At 36.5% G+C, this 17,824-nt stretch overlaps 1 protein-coding gene across 17 annotated transcripts in view; it reads left to right on the top strand.

The window, feature by feature from the left end:
• Nucleotides 1-17,824, top strand: part of BLTP1 (bridge-like lipid transfer protein family member 1) — a 148,110-nt gene that overhangs the window by 18,071 nt on the left and 112,215 nt on the right. For all 17 annotated transcript variants that reach the window (XM_034401468.2, XM_087874611.1, XM_034401470.2 and 14 more), the window contains exons 6-15: nt 2,479-2,665; nt 6,204-6,285; nt 6,558-6,751; nt 8,172-8,251; nt 9,206-9,356; nt 10,951-11,107; nt 13,230-13,308; nt 14,007-14,098; nt 14,908-15,025; nt 15,128-15,283. In XM_034401468.2, the coding sequence (XP_034257359.2) occupies nt 2,479-2,665; nt 6,204-6,285; nt 6,558-6,751; nt 8,172-8,251; nt 9,206-9,356; nt 10,951-11,107; nt 13,230-13,308; nt 14,007-14,098; nt 14,908-15,025; nt 15,128-15,283 (1,296 nt within the window). The remainder of the gene's footprint in view (nt 1-2,478; nt 2,666-6,203; nt 6,286-6,557; nt 6,752-8,171; nt 8,252-9,205; nt 9,357-10,950; nt 11,108-13,229; nt 13,309-14,006; nt 14,099-14,907; nt 15,026-15,127; nt 15,284-17,824) is intronic.

Genomic DNA, 17,824 nt, shown 5'->3' with positions numbered 1-17,824 from the left:
TCCTTTTCTGCCTTCTCCTTTCTTCCCCCACTACAAATCCCTCCCTCCCAAACAAGATCATCTCTTTTTTAAAAACAAGGACTAGTAGTTCCTCATGCAAGATTAAGTTCTAACTATGTTATAAAACTAAGTGCTTTTCTCTATAATAAAAAGTGCTTAAAGAGTTCACTGCAGCTTTATACAGAATTACAATTTACTTCTTTTTCAGGTGTCCAGACCATAAATAAAATATTCTCAATTCTCCTTATCCTTGTCAGAATTAATGAGATCAGACTCGATCAGGGCAGTGATTGCAATCCCCAAATTATTAGGATTCTGAACACATCACTGTCCTGATGTGATCACTGGAGGGAGGGGGAGAGAAAGGATATGCCTGATACTGAAAATCCACCAGAAATATCAGTCATCTCCTACTCTTCCACCTTCTCTCCCCTGCACCAGTGATCATATCAGGGCAGTGATATATTCAGAGTCTGAATAATTTGGGGATTGCAGTCACTACTCTGATCAAATCTGATCTGATCTCTGCACACAAAGTGCAGCGAATCATATTATTTTGCTCTTTGCCAGGAAAAAACAACACATTTGCTCCTCTATCTTTTCAGTTTCCACTTTGGAAAACCAAACTGGTGGGACTGCATCCAATGGGAAGGCTATGGCCCACCCTCTGGTGCGTGGATTTGCTGCTGGGTCACGCGGCTATTTGTCCCATACTATGAATTGGGCCGAGGTTGCTTGCCTGCCTTGTGTTCACTGTGGCGGGACTGCGGTGAACTGGGTGCAGCCATGTGCCTGTGGCTAATTGCCCCATTCCAGACGGTGTAGTAGCTTTGCAAATAAGAGGTTTAGGGGTGGGCTTCAATTACCTTTACCACCGGTTAGCTGTGCATACACTCGCTTCTCAAGTGCATGCACTGTTCACACATGCGCCCGGCCTTCCGCACATGCGCTTTGCTCGCTTGCGCACCTTCCGCACATGTGCCCAGCCTTGAAAACGTGCCTAAATAGCACAACTTAGAGCCATGGTGGGTGGGGTGGGGTGGGGTGGGCCCACACACGATCGCCACTACCGGTTTGCCCGAATCGGTGTGAACAGGCTGACTACCACCTCTGAAGAGGTTGTAGGTGAAAATGTATACAAAATACATACAAAAGTGACTTTGGGTGCCTTTATTTGCTTCTATTTGTTTGCCCATCCTCCTAGCCATTTAGGATAATGGCATGTTAATGGATAAAAAAGACACAAAAACAAGAGAAAGAGAGAAACATCTTGCTTTTCTATGCAAAAAAATCCAAAGTGTATCTTGGTCAGCAAATATATACCATATTTTATGCACTATAAGACACACTTCACCCCCCCCCCCCCGAAAAGTGGATGGAAATGTCTGTGCGTCTTATGGAGTGAATATTGCTGAAGCCCCACTCACCCACGGCCCCCACAATTGGCCTCTGCACCCGCTGTTTTTGGCCTCCGCATGCCCAGTTTTTGGCCTCTGTATGGGATGCCTGTCGCTGGCTATCGCCGCTGCCATCTATTGTTGCTTCTGCTCACCGCCACCTATCGGCAATTGGATCGGCCTCCCAGAATATAGCTGATCAGTTGTTCCAGATGGTGGGGATCGCTGCCACCACCGCCGCCATTCATGCGGCGAACGGTGGTGGTGATCCCCGCCACCTGGAACAGCTGATCGGCAGTATTCCAGGAGGCTGATAGGCAGCAGTGACGAGTGGCGGCAGTGAGTGGTGGCAATAGCTGGGGAAGCTGGCAGCAGACAGAGAGGAGGCAGCAATAGCACCATTTCTGGTTGGCCAGCCCGCTGATTGGTGGGACTACGGGAGGCTGGGATCCAGCTGTTGCTCAGCTGACCACTGGTGGGCGCAATGGAGTGGAGCCCTGACAAGCCATGTTCTGGGGCTGGGAGGCAGAGGCAGATCTTTTGTTTTCTTGTTTTCCTCCCCAAAAGCTAGGTGTCTCTTATGTTCCAGAGCGTCTTATGGAACAAAAAATACAGTATTCAAAACAAGTCATTTAGACTTCACAGTAACAGCGAGCGCTTTTTGGTTTGCTTCTGTGAGTGTTTGTAAATCTTTCCAATCATTTTATTTGTCTTTGAGAAGAATTCCAGCCATAGCTAAAACCTATTTTGTGTTTAATTATTAATATTTTATTTTCATCTTACTTGCTGGCTACTAGACAAAAGCTACTAACCAGTATTCTCATGAAATAATTGTTATAAGTGTTGTTGTATGTGTGTTGACTGATAATACAAATGATGCGTGTGATTGTTTACAAACTGAATTAGATACATTATTCATGCATATTAGTTGGTTAATTATTTTAGAAGGTCATCCTTGTGTATGTGGCATATAATTAATGATTTTGTGTATAATATACATGCAATTATATGTCTCTACATTTGTTTGTCGACTCTTAAAATCAGTTTGCAAATGAAATATACATCTTGTTTAACTCCATAGATCCTAAAGCAGAAACAAGATTATATATCATGGTGAATGATTATGAATTTCACGTCTACAACCGCTCTTCTATTTATGCACAACTTCAGGAATTATTTGGTTTAGAGCCAACCATAATTCCTCCAAAAACAAAGGATGAAAAAGCACAAGAAAATGGGCAAGAGCAAACACATACAAATCTTGACAGGTAAGGATTATGTTCATTCACATAAGTCTTTGAACATGGTGTTAACTTTACTGCTTTACCAGTAACTTTTGAATAAAATTTACCAGTTAATTTTAAAAAAAACCCGCAACGAATGATTCCTTCCTTTGGTTCTAAGAATTAGATCTCTTACTAGACTACTAACCATTTTAGCCATTCAGTCCTTTATATGATAAATCCGTATTGAAGGAATATCTAATATTTAAGACATTTGAATACAGTACAGAAAGTGGTTTACGCTTAATTTGATCATGTGATTATTTAGCTTGGACCTACTGATTCGTGCACTGGGTTTTTAGAAAGAATTAGCCTGTTCAGTAATATGCTTTACAATTGAGGTATTTATACATTAAGATGGTATCTCCCATTATCTACAACTAAATAGTAAATAAATGCACTCTTTTAAATAAAATATGTCCAGTTATTGGGAGTATTTCCATTAAAATTCTTTTGCTCTTTTGATGGCATTGTATATTTTCGTTTCTTATCTAATCCATGTGCAGGTCTTTCTATCTTGTCTTGTGATGCCAAACATGTATCTTTCCATGCCTCTTTGTGCCACTTATAGCTTTTGTATTGAATTGGAAATGGAAATCCTTATCTTTATGCCCAACAATACATTTTAATTTGTAATGAAATGGAAATGGGCTGGTCACATAGGAAGAACTAATGGCAGATGGACTAAGTGGTATCCATTCCAGTCATAGAATGGATACCACTTGATAAAAAGCATCCACAAAAGAGACCTAAAACAAGATGGAGCGACATCAGTAAATATTGGGGGGCCTAACTGGCAAAGGGAAGCTCAAGACCATATTGGTTGGAAACATGCAGAAGTGGCCTTCATCCTGCAGTGGATAGACAATGGCTAGGATGGTGATGGTGATGATTATAATGATTGGGAGTGTACTTATTTTATCAGTTTTTCCTCCTAGCCAAGTTAAAGTGTGTCCACTAGTTTCCAAGTTGGCAGAAACTATATGAGTATAAAATGTACTACTACTACTACTAGTCCCTGTCCTGACACAGTTATCATGCTGGCAAAAGAGACTATCATAATATATACTACATAGGATCATTGAAACAGATTGGTTGATTGCTCTGGCTATGTTTCTCCCCTCCATCAAATATCACCTCCTCATTGGAAAACTATTTTTTAAGTCAATTTTTTATTTTATTCAAAACATTAAAATACAAACTCCAAAAAAAGAAAAAAATATACAAAAGCAAAAGAAAGCAAAACAAGACTACACCAAAATAAAAGTGCATAAATAGAAGAAACAAAACAGACATATACATAAATTGTCCCCCTTAATTTAATATTGATAAATATATTTCAAAGAAAACTACTCCCTTCTTAAAATCTAGAAAATGCTGAAATGAGGGCTGGGGGAGGATGAAGTTACCGAATCAATCTTGCTAAGGCTGTTGAAAAACCTCTCCTGTAGACTGAAGATACCTTTTGAATGTGTTGGGATTGATGATACCTAGTTTCCGTCCAGCTCCTGTACCATACAACTGCTCAGGGTAATTTTCTGATTCTTGGAAAATCATTTGGAGAATGTTCCCAGGTGGAATAGACATAATCTTTCTGCTTTCTCTTCTTTCTTATCTGGATTGAAGCCAAAATTAATTAAACATTATAGCAATATAGCATTTCAGAATAAGGCAGGGCATTACTTTGAAAGGTTTTGCATAATACAGTTGAAAATATTCTTAAAAGATTACTGGAACTGCCTGCAGTTGTTTTGTTTTACCTCATATTTTAGCCTAATTACAGTAGTTTAAGGCGAGAGCATGTCCAGGGGATTATTGGCCTAAAACAGATGTGGGGAACTATGGCCCCTTTATGAATTGTGGACTTCAACTCCCAGAATTCCTGATTCAGCATTGGCCATAGTTCCCCACCCCTGGCCTAAGAGCTCTTGCAGAAAATTATCTCATTATTCAGCTTTATATAAGACGTCACTATTTTTAGAATCATTGTTTTCTTAAGTGGAAAATCTGTGGGAAAATATTATTACAGCATTTAAAAACATAATTGGTCTAATAATAGGTGCCACTAATACAAGTTTTCTTCCCACATGACACTCTTGAAGTATGAAATTTTCTAATAATGACTTCTTTGTAGATATTTACTGAAGATAATACTAGTATTTTTGATTCATTTGTTATTTTCAGTTCATTCATCAACGTGCTTTGTATTCAGAGGAGGCCTACAGGAAAGGAGATAGGCTTTTGTACAATCAGGCAAGGAATGTATTAACAAGAGAGATCAGGGTACCAAAGAGAAGCTATTCCGAAAAGCTGAGAAATCGGTTCTCAGCTAATGAACCAGCAACTGTGTGGAGAAGCCTGAAGAAGATCATTGGCTACAGCTGACCTCCATCCTTTTGGCTCTGTTTTGGCCAGAAAAGTGCCAGATGAGGCCTGTGCAGGCCAAAATGGTGCATTAGAGGGGCAGGCCCATCTTTCCGAACCTCTGTTTTGGTTGGCAAAGTGCCGGGCGAGGCCTGCACAGGCTAAAACGGAGCACCGGGGGCGCAGAACTGCCCCTCCAAAGTTCCGTTTTGGCTGGCAAAGTGCAGAGTGGAAGGGAATAGGCAGGACAAATGTTACAGAGCCTCTGCTGTTGTTTGTAAGGGTGAACAACTGCCATGGTGCTGCAACATTTGTAGTTTCAGGATTTGTTTGTAAACACTAGGGGGCGCTTATTGCATAAATTCAAACGTTTGCTAAGGGAATGCTCATAACCCAGGGTTATGAGTTTTCCTGTATATTGTGCAGGTCAGAAGGAGGGCTGAGAAAATATCTACAGACCCCTTGCATCCTAGACATGAACTTTCAATTTCTCCCTTGGGATGCATGTCAAAATATATAGGGCTTTGCATGCCAAAGCAACTAGACAGAGGGACAGTTTTTTTCTCTTGTACCAGCCTCTGCTGAATATCTAATTCTCACATGTGGTCTATGTATATTCACCCATGTAATTAGTCTGGCTGTAGTATATTAGTATCCTTCTTGTTATCATCTTTACTACCCCCTCTTATTGCTATTATTATTATTATGATCATTATTCTGTTGCTTTCCATGTACACCAAAAGCTTCTGCCCAGAGACAAATTCCTTGTGTGTCTAATCACATTTGGCCAAATAAAGCTTCCCGTCCATCCTATCCCACACTTATATTAATGTATGTGATTATTAACATAAGGTTAATGCATGGTGGGAAAGGCTGAATGCATGGTGGGAAAGTTTTAAGGTAATTGTCATAAATTATAGCACTGTGTTATATATATTTAGCTTTTTAAATATGTGTGTTGCAAGTATTTTGTTTTTCTGGTCATGAAGTTCTGTTCCATTTTCTTGATACGAGTTGATTTGCATGTAACTTTGGGGCTTCTATTTGAGGCAGAAGAAGATTTCTTTTTCTTCTTTTCCTCACAAAAAAGGTAGGTGCGTCTTATACTCCGGTGCGTCTTATACTCCAAACAATACGGTAATTTGTTTTTTTCCTTCAGTGTCAAAGCAAAAGGTGATTCTTACGACCCCTCATCTTCATGGAGATCTCTTATTCCTGTAATTAAAGTCAATGTTAGCACGGTAAGTAAAACCTGATCATCTGCGTTTTAGATGTTCTATGGTTTTTGAAGATCACCTTCTTCAGTAGTCATTATAATATTTCATTTTGATCTTAGAAGCATTATTTAGTTGACATGATTCAAATATGTGTGTGCATGTGCATATGATTTCATATGTATTTCTACAGGTGATATATATGGTTTGTTTAAAATGATAAGTAAAATTGTTTAAAAAGAACGTCTTGCTACCAAAGAATTAAGAATTAACATGCGGTTGCCTTTCTTTTAAATTAGGGCCGCTTAGCCTTTGGAAATCATTATCTGCCTCAGACTATATGCATTAACTTTGATGATGCTTCCTTAATTTATACCACAAAGCCACCTTCAAGCCATCTGGATCAGTTTATGCACATTTTAAAAGGAAAACTGGAAAATGTGAGAGTTATGCTTGTTCCAAGTCCAAGATATGTTGGTCTTCAAAATGATGAGTAAGTATTATAAGTTAAAACTATAGATGGTTTAATATAGTAGTGGGGTATCCAACCATTTAGGAGTGAAACAATCTTAATAATTTACAATTCCAATGAAGTGTCATGGGTGTTTATATAAAATGACATAGGGGAATGAGATCTGCCTTACTGAGTGCTTACCTATATGCTAGGCATAACTTTTCGATCTCCTAGCAAAACTCACGATTTTGTTCTTTTAATGGTTAATTTCCGGATTATCCCTTTGCAGAGGATAAGTATTAGTTACAACCAAATATTTATTATCATGGCCAGAGCATATTGTTTAAAAGAATAGTGATATGTACTCTCAGAGTACATCTAAGTTCTATTTTAACAGGAAACTATTTATAAGTGACTGAAATATAGGACAGGATAGAACTTTTTTAAAAAAATAAAAATAAACCAACATTTAAATTATACTGTGAAAAATTTTCAATTAAAAATTTAGTTTGGCTACAACAACTTTCTCTACCACAATCCAATAATTTTAGGAAGTTTATCATGTTAAAGTTTAAAAATGTATGCTTTCAAATGATTCGATTAAAATCTTTATTTTGAAATTAATTTAGTTCATACTAGAAAATGTTAATATGTTTATCAATATCTTACTATTGATGAATCAGGCAACAATGTTTTGGATCAGTCCAAGCATGAGAAAAATGCAGATTTTTTATATTGCCTCAAAACCTTTTTAAAGGTTTTCTTAAGTGAGTTAACTAGAAAAACAAAGGCTAAAACTTAACTTTTAATAGTCAGAAATTTTCAATAGAAGTCTTGTGGCAGTTGTCAGGGTTCCAAGTAACACCCCCAATGAAACCAAAACTCAAAGGCAAGCATTTACCTCAAAGTTTGAATTTATTAGAGATGTCATATTGGCACATCTGGGAAAACCCAAATCTGAAAGCTCCAGGGTTTCCCCACCCAAAGTAAATTCAAAGTTCCTTCTCCTACATCCACATGGTCATCATACGGTCCAATCAGGTCACTGTCCCAACTGCAGATGACTCCCAGTGACGCCTCCCCAGGTGCAGGCTGAACATTTTTGACTCCCAAGGGAATAATGTTGTTATGACTATACACCCCACACTGTCTCCAACAACCCCCACCCGTTCCCACAGCTTGCCTATCCACCACTGTGGCAGCCCTGAAGATTCCAATTTAAAGATGGCCCCAGGGCTGATAGGCTGCCCTCCCCCAGCCCATGAATAGCTCCTGAAACTAGCTAAGCGGTTAGTACGGTTGTTCCTAACGATCGCTCCTTCCACAGGGGGACCCTTAGGCTTGCTAGGGAATTTAAAAGACTGACATATGGATTGTAACTTTCCATAGACTAGAGTCCCATTGATAAATGCAGTGTTTACATTTTTCCTTTTCCTTTTTTATTTCTCTTTTATAACAGGCCTCCAAGATTAATGGGAGAAGGCTTTGTTGTGATGCAGTCAAATGATGTTGACATCTATTACTATATGGATGAACCAGGTAAATGTGAATCTTCTCATTTAAGTGTAATAACAATTTTTTCCCAATGTTTTGAACTGGAAATATTCATAGAATAGTTAACCTTTCCCTTTTTACAGAGAGTACGTCTGCCCATTTTGATTCAATTTAGTCTTGCTTTTTAACTTAAGAAATGGCTTAGTTCCTCATCATGGATTGGTACCCAGTTTGACTCTATCCTAAATAGCTATAGAACTATTACTAATGGCCTTTAATTATTGAACAATTAACTTTAAATCATCAAATTATTTGAGTTGCTGCTGTGCAATGACTGTGAGAGTAAGCTGCAAATTTCAAACTTTACTTAGTTTACTAGCTGATCTTTAAGTAAATTAGCTCACCAGCCCAACCCATCAGCTGTTTTTCCCCCCTAAAAAATCAACTCTCTGAAAATTTGTATAATTATGCCATTATCAGATTAGGTATTGTATTTGCTAATATAAAATGGCAGGAATTGTTTGATGAAAATATTAGCAAAAATACATCTGAAATTGGATTGCATGTCCATATTTCCAGACTGTTTAATTGTAGGATTTCTTTGTGTAACAGATCTAGGTTTCAAGAAGAGTGAAATTTGATATAGCTATGAGGCCTCCAGGTTTTTTCTTCTGTGCTATTTTACAATTGGAAAATTCTAACCAATGTAGCAAAGTACTGGATTTAGATAAATGTTGATTCTTGTGATTTCTGGGAAATTCTTAGTTTTACTGACTAAATTCTTAAGTTTCTTAACATTCAAGGTCAGTACAAAATATTTCAACACATTTTGTTAGAATTTTTGGTAGTATTTGTGTATTTCTGATTTTTAATTTTAGCAGGCTTGTAAAATGTCTTTTTAATCCTTTATGTACTTGGTTTTATGAACCATTAATTAAGCCTTCAAGTTACGAGTTAATTGAATATATATTATGGAGGGGACTGTTTCACAAAATACAGGTCTTGTACCAGAAGAAACAGATGAAAGCAATGAGGAAGAGACAAGTAATGAAGATAGCAAATTGCAAGACTTACCACCATGCTGGGGATTAGATATTGTTTGTGGCAAAGGAACAGACTTTAATTATGGACCATGGGCTGACCGGAAAAGGTACTGTTATCATTTTTAAAATGACTATGCTAGAGAAAGTGACGAATGTGGAATAAAGTTCATGTACAGATGTTCTGTTCATTCTTGTATATGTAGAATAGAAAAACAATTATGTTTCTTTAAAAAACATTTCTTCCTGCTGTGCTTAGAAAACTTCTAAAATCATATAATATAATATATAATATAATGGCTTTCTAAAAATAAAATTCACCATTACCAAGTGACAGAACACCTGACAATTATGAAAATACAATCCATTTATTAATGTGGTCTGTATTAATTTTTTTCAACCTTTTTATTTTGGATGAATTCTTAAAATAATGTTCAGTTTTCAGGGAATCCCTGTAGAAAAATAGCAAGAAATAAGAAAGCTTCACAATACAGTTCACTTCTGACATACACAATCCACTTGTTAGGTTTACAACAATAGCAAAGTCGCAGGCCAACAGATGAATTGCAATGAATAAAAATTCCCACTACTATGTTTGTGTTACATAGATTTCATAATTACAAATATTTTTTTTAAAAAAACACAATCTCCTGCGGAAATCTAGGATTTCATGAAAACACTATTGAAAAAGATAGATCTAGATCAGAGGTGTCAAACTCTATTTCATTGAGGGTTGTGTTTGACCTCGGAGGGCCGGGGTGTGTGTGGCTGTGAGTGGTCGTGGGCATGGTCATAGTGGTCGTGGGCATGGTGGGCATTTGACACAGGCTCAAGATTCATTTTCCCCCTTCTCTTCTTTCTTTCCACAGTTCTTTACTATAACCATTTTCTTATCTCTTCTACCAGATATTACTGGCAAACATTTATTACTTATTCTTCATTAAATTTTTTATTTCTCAATTTATATCCAATTGTTTAATAGTAAATTGCTTTTCCAAGCAGAAAAGCTATTTATACTATTATATTTTTATTATTCAACTAATAATAAAAATATGATAACATAAATAACATGATAATACAAGATCTAACAGCAGAGGTAAATTTCCAGAATAGTAAATAGAAATAGCTATCAATTATAGATTGTAGATTAAAATCTGGCATTAAACTTAGTATTAACATAGGATGTTACTTGTTTTCTATCCAGATCAGGCACTTACTTGAGGCCACATAATTGTAATTCAGTCCAATCCAGTCCTCCTGCAGCACTCTGCCAGCCAAAAAGAGGCTGCGGGGGGCCGCGCATGGCTACCCTATGGCCCATTTTGGCCGGCAGAGGCACCACGGACCGGTCCTTTGACATTTCCAGGCCGGCCCCACGGGCCAGATTTAAGCATTCCACAGGCTGGATCCGGTCTGCGGGCCTTGAGTTTGACTCCCCTGATCTAGATGTTAATCTAGGGATAAGGCAAATACATGACTTATATATTTAATAGGCCAGTATGCCTCTTCAAAGATTTTGATTGCAGGATCTCATTAACAATGTAAGGTGATCTTTATGAAGGATCTTGATCCTGAGGTAAATTCATATAAATGTAGAGAATTTGAATCATCAGTGTTGCTCTTGTGTAAATATACTACAGAAAATATTCATAAATGACTGACATTTATTTTAGTGTAATGTTACTCTTTGGATTTTTCTTTTAGGGATTGTTTGTGGAAATTTTTTTTCCCACCCGATTATCAAGTAATGAAAGTTACAGAAGTTCCAATTCCTGGGAAGCTAAGACAGATCCTTGCTTTTGAGCTACGTATGAATATTATTGCAGATGCTACTATTGACTTGCTCTTTACAAAAAATAGGGTAAATAAATATAACTTGGCTAGAAGCTTTGGAAATTAGCACTAGTTGTTGCAGCACATGTATTATTTTCTTTAATAAATACTTTCTTTTTTAATAAATAATATTTCTTATAATTTATTTTTGGAAGTATTGAAAATAGTACAATACAGAAAGCCTTAAGGGAAAAAGTGTAGTTAAGCATTCCTTCATATTTGAATATTATGTTTTTTTTTCATTTTCCAACAAATCTGTATTTTTAATTTTGTGTACCTGGTATATATGTGTGTGTATTTTTCTTGATCTATTGATCAAAAATATTTTTTCTGTACCCGAGATATTGCTTCACATCAAAGTAAACAAACACATAGACACACCAACACACAAACATAAAGAGACATGTCTATTCTCTAGTTTCCTATAATGTTAATCCATATTCTAAAAAAACAAGGTTTTTCTTGAAATGGAGGAAATCTGCCATACTCTAGGAAGAATTCACTTGAGTCAGTTCATTTAAGAATTTTGCTTGTTAAAGGCGAAAGATTTATACGATCTGAAGAGAAACCAGAGTAGGTCCTCTAATATAAGCTGTACTCCAAAAAGGCAGGCGATCCTGGCGGATCTACATGGGCTGCAGGCAAGCCGAGAGATGCGAAGATGAGCCTCCTGTGGCCAGACACCCACTCCATCTCACGTCTCTTGGCTTGCCTGTGGCCCCCATGGCACATCAGGATTATGTGCTTCCTTCCCATTCCTCTGCTGCTGTTTGCTGTTTGGACAGGTAATCAACCTGCGCTGCGCGGGCTGCGCAACCCCAGAATGCGCTGACCAAGGGGCCAGCAGACTGCAGCTGCTGTCAGACAACGTCAGCCCGCACGTTCTTGCCGCCTTTTTTGCATGCACTGAGAGGATGTGACACCCAGCCAGGCTGATCACCTTGAAATCATGTTTCCCTGAAAATAAGCCCTATTTCTTATTTTGAAGCCTTCAAAAATATAATGGTATGGAGACAATAACTTGACACTTTAACACCAATAAGACTAATGAGCTTATAGTGGACTATAGAAGGAATAGATCAGACATCCAGCCTTTGCTTATCAATGGAGACCGAGTGGAGCAAGTGGCCAGTTTTAAGTTTCTGGGTATTATCATAAAAGAGGACCTGACCTGGAGCATCCACATTGCAGCACTGGTCAAAGGGGCCCAGCAGAGAAAGATTATACTACCTGAGACTGCTCTGGAAACAACAACTGAACGAAAAACTGCTGGTGACCTTTTACCGCTGCACCATAGAGAGTATTTTAACTTACTCACTTGTGTATGGCTTGCCAATTGCACAGTGGCGGGTAGGGCAGCGCTCCAGAGGGTTAACATCATTGCCCAGGGGATCATTGGTTGCTCTCTCCCCTCTTTAGAAGAGCTTTATAGTTCCCGCTGCCTTAAGAAAGTTCAAAACATTCTTAAAGATCCATCTCATCCTGGGCACACTTTTTTTTGAACTATTACCATCTGGCAGACGGTACAGGATAATAAAAACAAGGACAAATAGGCTGAAAAACAGCTTCTATCCCAGAGCAGTAACCATATTGAATTCTACTGTATAGTGCAATATTAATGCAATATCGGGGGTTTTCAATTCTATTGTATAGAATGTGAAGGATGTGTGTTTGTGTTTTATTTTTATAGTTATAATGTACACTGAAGATGGCATTTAATTTTGTTGTACAAGGTGCAATGACAATAAAGTAAACTAAAAAAAATAAGACCGGCTCTTATTTTCGGGGAAACACAGTAGACATACTTATACACACACACACACACACACACACACACACACACACACACACACACATACGCGCACACACAGATACATTTAGATTTCTTGGAAGAGTATGGAATGGTTTACTGATGCTTTTTTCTAGATTTTTGTCTGTTTATTCTATTTTACAGCTTTGATATGTACAACTCTGTTATGTACTCAAAAGACACAGTATTTTTTCTCCTTTCTGTTTCTAATTTTTATTTTATTTTTAATTATTTGTACTATATTTGCTTTCTTTAATTTTTACATATGATGGTTATACAGTAACTTGAAACAAGATATGTTAATAAAAGTAATTGAACTAATTCTGAAATTCATTGGCAGGAAACTAATGCAGTGCATGTAAATGTTGGAGCAGGTTCTTACTTGGAAGTTAATATTCCCATGACTGTCACTGAAAATGGTAAGTTGAAGCAAAATTTTTTTTGTATTCTTTGTGGTAAACTATATTGAAGTAGTGACTCTTACATATTGATTAGCATTTCTAAAAATTCAGTGTTTCTTAATATATTTCAACCCCTATTAATGTAGAAAGTTTGTTGTATATTATTTTCTTTTTATATAATTTTTTATAGAATATTAGTCTACCAATGTAGCTAAACTGATTGGATTCAGTTTTTCTGTGCCATATGATAAGCTACATAGTGAATTCTCAAAATATAATTCTAAAAATTTTGATGACTGAAGATGCAACTCTATTTGCCATTCTCTGTTATAGTCCACAAATATTTCTTATTTATTTGTTAAAACTTTCTACAAAGAATTGCATTGACAATGTATCTGTAATATTCACATCACTTTCCTTTATTAAAAATAGACATTTGATCCAAAATGTTTATTTTTAAATTGATTCCGTTCATGTTATATATTTACTACTGATAGTATGCATGAAATAATTTTAGAAATAGGTACTTCCTCAAAATCATGAAGTTGGAAGGGATTTCAAATGATATCCAGTTCTTTACTCAGTACAGATCTGCTAAAACACTTTAGACTGATGGCTACCTTTAAAGATCTCCATTGAAGAGAAACATACCACTGTATAAGACAATTTTTGAAGAGAGGCATAATCCTAAAACAAAGATTTGTTCTGTTTACTAGGTTACTCTCCCACTATTAAAGGACAACTTTTACATATAGATGCTACTAGTAGTATGCAGTTCCGGACTCTCTTAGAAGCTGAAATGTTAGCTGTAAGTAATATGCATACTCTCAGAATAATTTCTGTTGTATTTGCTTTCAATTTACTTCAACAGCAGATCCAAGTGATTGTAGATATCTGAACAATATATGTGATAACAATATATTTTTTTGAATAAGAATCATAAGAAAAAAACACATAAAAGATTAGAAATTTCCCCAAATTTGGCACTTGCATATAAATAGTGTTACTTGATTATGTGGAAGTTTAATATAAAACATCGTTTCCAAATTAAATAAGGTTTGTTTTTAACTCTCAGTAACTCAAACCTGAGGAGGGGCCTGTTGCAGATTTACCTGCAATCTCATCAGGGTAGACTGGAAATGCTATCAGGAGGGCTAATGATTTGGCTCTTCTGCTTTTGGATTTTTGTTTAGTATTCAAGTATAAATACTTCAATGGGACTTTTATTGAGGTACATATTTGGAGACTAAACTTGCAATGTTGGCTGTTACAGTTATTTAGTGCTTCCTGAATAGTCACATATCTTTCATGGATGGAAGTAAAAAAAACTTTATGTGATCACTTCAAAACAGTTTCAATCCTTACAAAATAAAATCACTGTTCAATGAGTTACTTATGGAAGAAAATCTCTGGGACAAAGCTTTCAACATATTTGTTATCAGAGCATTTGACAATTTTCAGCTAAATGGTTTTGTATTTGAGTAATTAACAGAAGAAGGATTTATAAGTTAATAAATAGGCGTTATATGGCTCTCTGTTTTATCTTTGCTGTTATAGTTTTTGGTTGTGAATTATACATTGTTAACAGTATCTATTTTTTTTATATCTATTTTTTAGTTTCACATTAACGCCTTTTATCCCCAAATATGGAACATGCCACAACTTTGGCAGACTGAAGTTGAAGTATATAAAGCTACTTACCATTTCATATATGCTCAAAAAAACTTCTTTACAGGTATTCTGGATCATATATAATTTGTTGTATTCAATTATACCATTGTCAGCATGATAGAATGTACTATCACACATTGAAGTTACATATTCTCTTACTTTTCAGACTTGATTGAAGATTGGTGTGGTGACAGTTCTCCTGATATCTACTCATTTGTTCCCTATACATGGAATTTTAAAGTGATGTTTCATCAGTTTGAAATGATTTGGTCTGCAAATCAGCACAATTGGATTGATTGTTCTACAAAGCAACAGGAAAATGGTGAGAACTCTATGTTGTAAAGTATGCATACTAAATTTCTTCTCAAAGCTATTTGAGCAGCTTAAATTATTATAATTATCCAAAAGATCCAACTGTATTTAAATAAAAACCATGTCACCTGAAGATTATTCCAGATCCTTTTTAATCTTTTTTTGTGTGTGATTGTAATAGGGTAGGAAATGTGCAATGAAAGAACTGTTACTGGCATATACACATATTTCATTTTCAACAATTACTAGATTTGCATTATCAGTGAAGAATATTCTGTAAAGGAAAACATATTTGGCAGCTAAATAAAATTATTATTTTAGTTTAGTTTATTGTCATTGCACCTCGTACAACCAAATTAAATGCCATCTTCAGTGTACATCATACATAAGAAAATTATAAAAATAAGACAAAAACATAAATCCATCACATTCTAAACAATTGAATTGAAAACCCCTGATACTGCATTAGTATTCGTATTCGTATTTAAATTTCCCACATACTGTATCTAGCCCTCAGATAACCATTTTTTCTACTTGCTTTTGTTATTTCCACTGGAAGGAAGGAAACTGGAAGGAAACGTGTTCTGTGGTAGTCTTTTCTGTGAGTGAGAATGCATTCTGGGGATTGATTTTTGTAGGTGGAATAACTTAGTTTTCAAGCAATTCATTTGAGAAGTAATTGTTCAGTTAACCCTAATCATTTTGCCATATGCAGCCAGGGTGAAAGGAAGGAAATCTGCTACATTGATTTGAGTTGGAACTGGCGTCCTGAAGCTTGTCAAGATGATGAAACTGGCCATTGTTTTTCTGTCTAGCTTTTATTAATGGGGTGGTGGTGAAGCATACTAAATTTAGGGTGTCTTCTAGTCAGGTAATCCCCCCCCTCCAAAAAAAGCTGTACATAAGAAAGAACTATAATAATTTAACAATATACAGGATAGCAGTATTTTTTAAAGGGCAATTCTCCTTGTGTATTTTCTAAAGTAAAATTTAAATCAGGATAGTCTGAAGCTGTGAATACAAACTTTTAAATAGGTATTTATTTAAAACATTTTATCACTGACAAAAAGGTTGTTGTAATAACCACAAAGACAATAATGAACTAAAAGGAACATTCTTAAAATATATTACATATATTTGCTTTTAATGTAAATAAAAATAGAAGTGAAACGATTCCCACAAAGACAAAGTCAGACAGAAATGTAGTTTTTGCAGTGTCAGAAGTATTTAATTGGCATACTGTATAATACTGAATGAAACAGAGAACAACTGTCTACAGTATTTCTCTTCACAATGAGAAGAAAATAGCGAGGTCAGTTGGATAGAGAGAAAGACACTGGGTGCTACTCTTAGTCCAGGACCTCATTGTCCCTCTTCCTTCAAATGGACAGAAACAGAAACAAATGTCTAAGATGCCTCTTTCTCATTCTGTAATTCAATGTTTGTACACAACATATTTTTGTTGAGGAGGCACAAGTCTTCATCTATCTACTACAATATGTACAAAGTACACAGATATTGTCTGCCTTACACTTCCCATAATAATAAAGTATTCTTAAATTATATACAATTGCAACTCCTACATAGAAAAATTAAACCAATATTATGAGACGTGGAGGCTAGGGCACAGTCTCATCTTCGTTTCTTGGCCAAGAGAGCTAGTGTTTCCGAAGACAATTTCCATAGTCACGTGGGCAGCATAGCTATATGCCAAAGGCGCACAGAATGCTGTTGCCTTCCACCAAAGTGGTATCTATTAATCTACTTGCATTTCCATGCTTTCCAGCTGCTAGATGGGCAGGATCTGGGGCAAGTAATGGGAGCTCATCCTGTTGTGTGGAGCTTGGGTCTCGAACTCAGCTTTCCAGCTCACAAGCTCAGCATCTTTAACTGCTGAGACATTGGGACTTGATGATGCAATGGCTTAATGACAAAGGAACTGCCAACCAGAAATGGTCTGTACTCCGGCAGTTTGAGCCTGGCTCTGTGAGATGGAATGAACTACTGTCACCTGATCCCTAGTTCCTGCCCACCCAGGAGTTGGCAAGCATGTAATATTGTGAGTAGATAAATGGGTACCCATTTTGGCGAGAAAAACTAGCTTTGTTTGTGTGTGTGGAGAGCAGAAGCTGGCGCTGAACCTGGACCGAGACATTGCAAGGCAAGGTGAGACTGGAACCCGAGTGCTGCTAGATAATAGATGTAAAACTAGATTTAAGGAGCCTGTGGGCTGGATCCAGCCCACAGGCCTTGAGTTTGACACCCTTGCCCTACATTAAATAAATAATAATAGAAAAAAAATCTCTATTATTTTTAACTAAAGCTCCCAAGCTAGTTGTCATTCCATTGCTTCTCAGTTCCAGTACTAACAGAGCGAGGCTTCTCCTGCATTTTTTCCTTAATTTTGCAGGTGAGCATTCTAACACACAATAATTTTTTGAAAATAATTGCAGAGAAATTGTAGAGCTCTCAGTTTTAATAAGTACTTAAGTAGTTTAATATACTTAAGTGTATTAGGAAGCATACTTTAACGGTGCTTATAGAATAGCAA

This window comes from Pantherophis guttatus, chromosome 8, assembly GCF_059756535.1.
Source record: "Pantherophis guttatus breed Tessera chromosome 8, ASM5975653v1, whole genome shotgun sequence".
In the NCBI taxonomy this organism is placed as follows: domain Eukaryota; kingdom Metazoa; phylum Chordata; class Lepidosauria; order Squamata; family Colubridae; genus Pantherophis; species Pantherophis guttatus.
The sequence above is the reverse complement of the archived record's forward strand: the minus strand, read 5'-3'. Positions and strand labels throughout refer to the sequence as shown.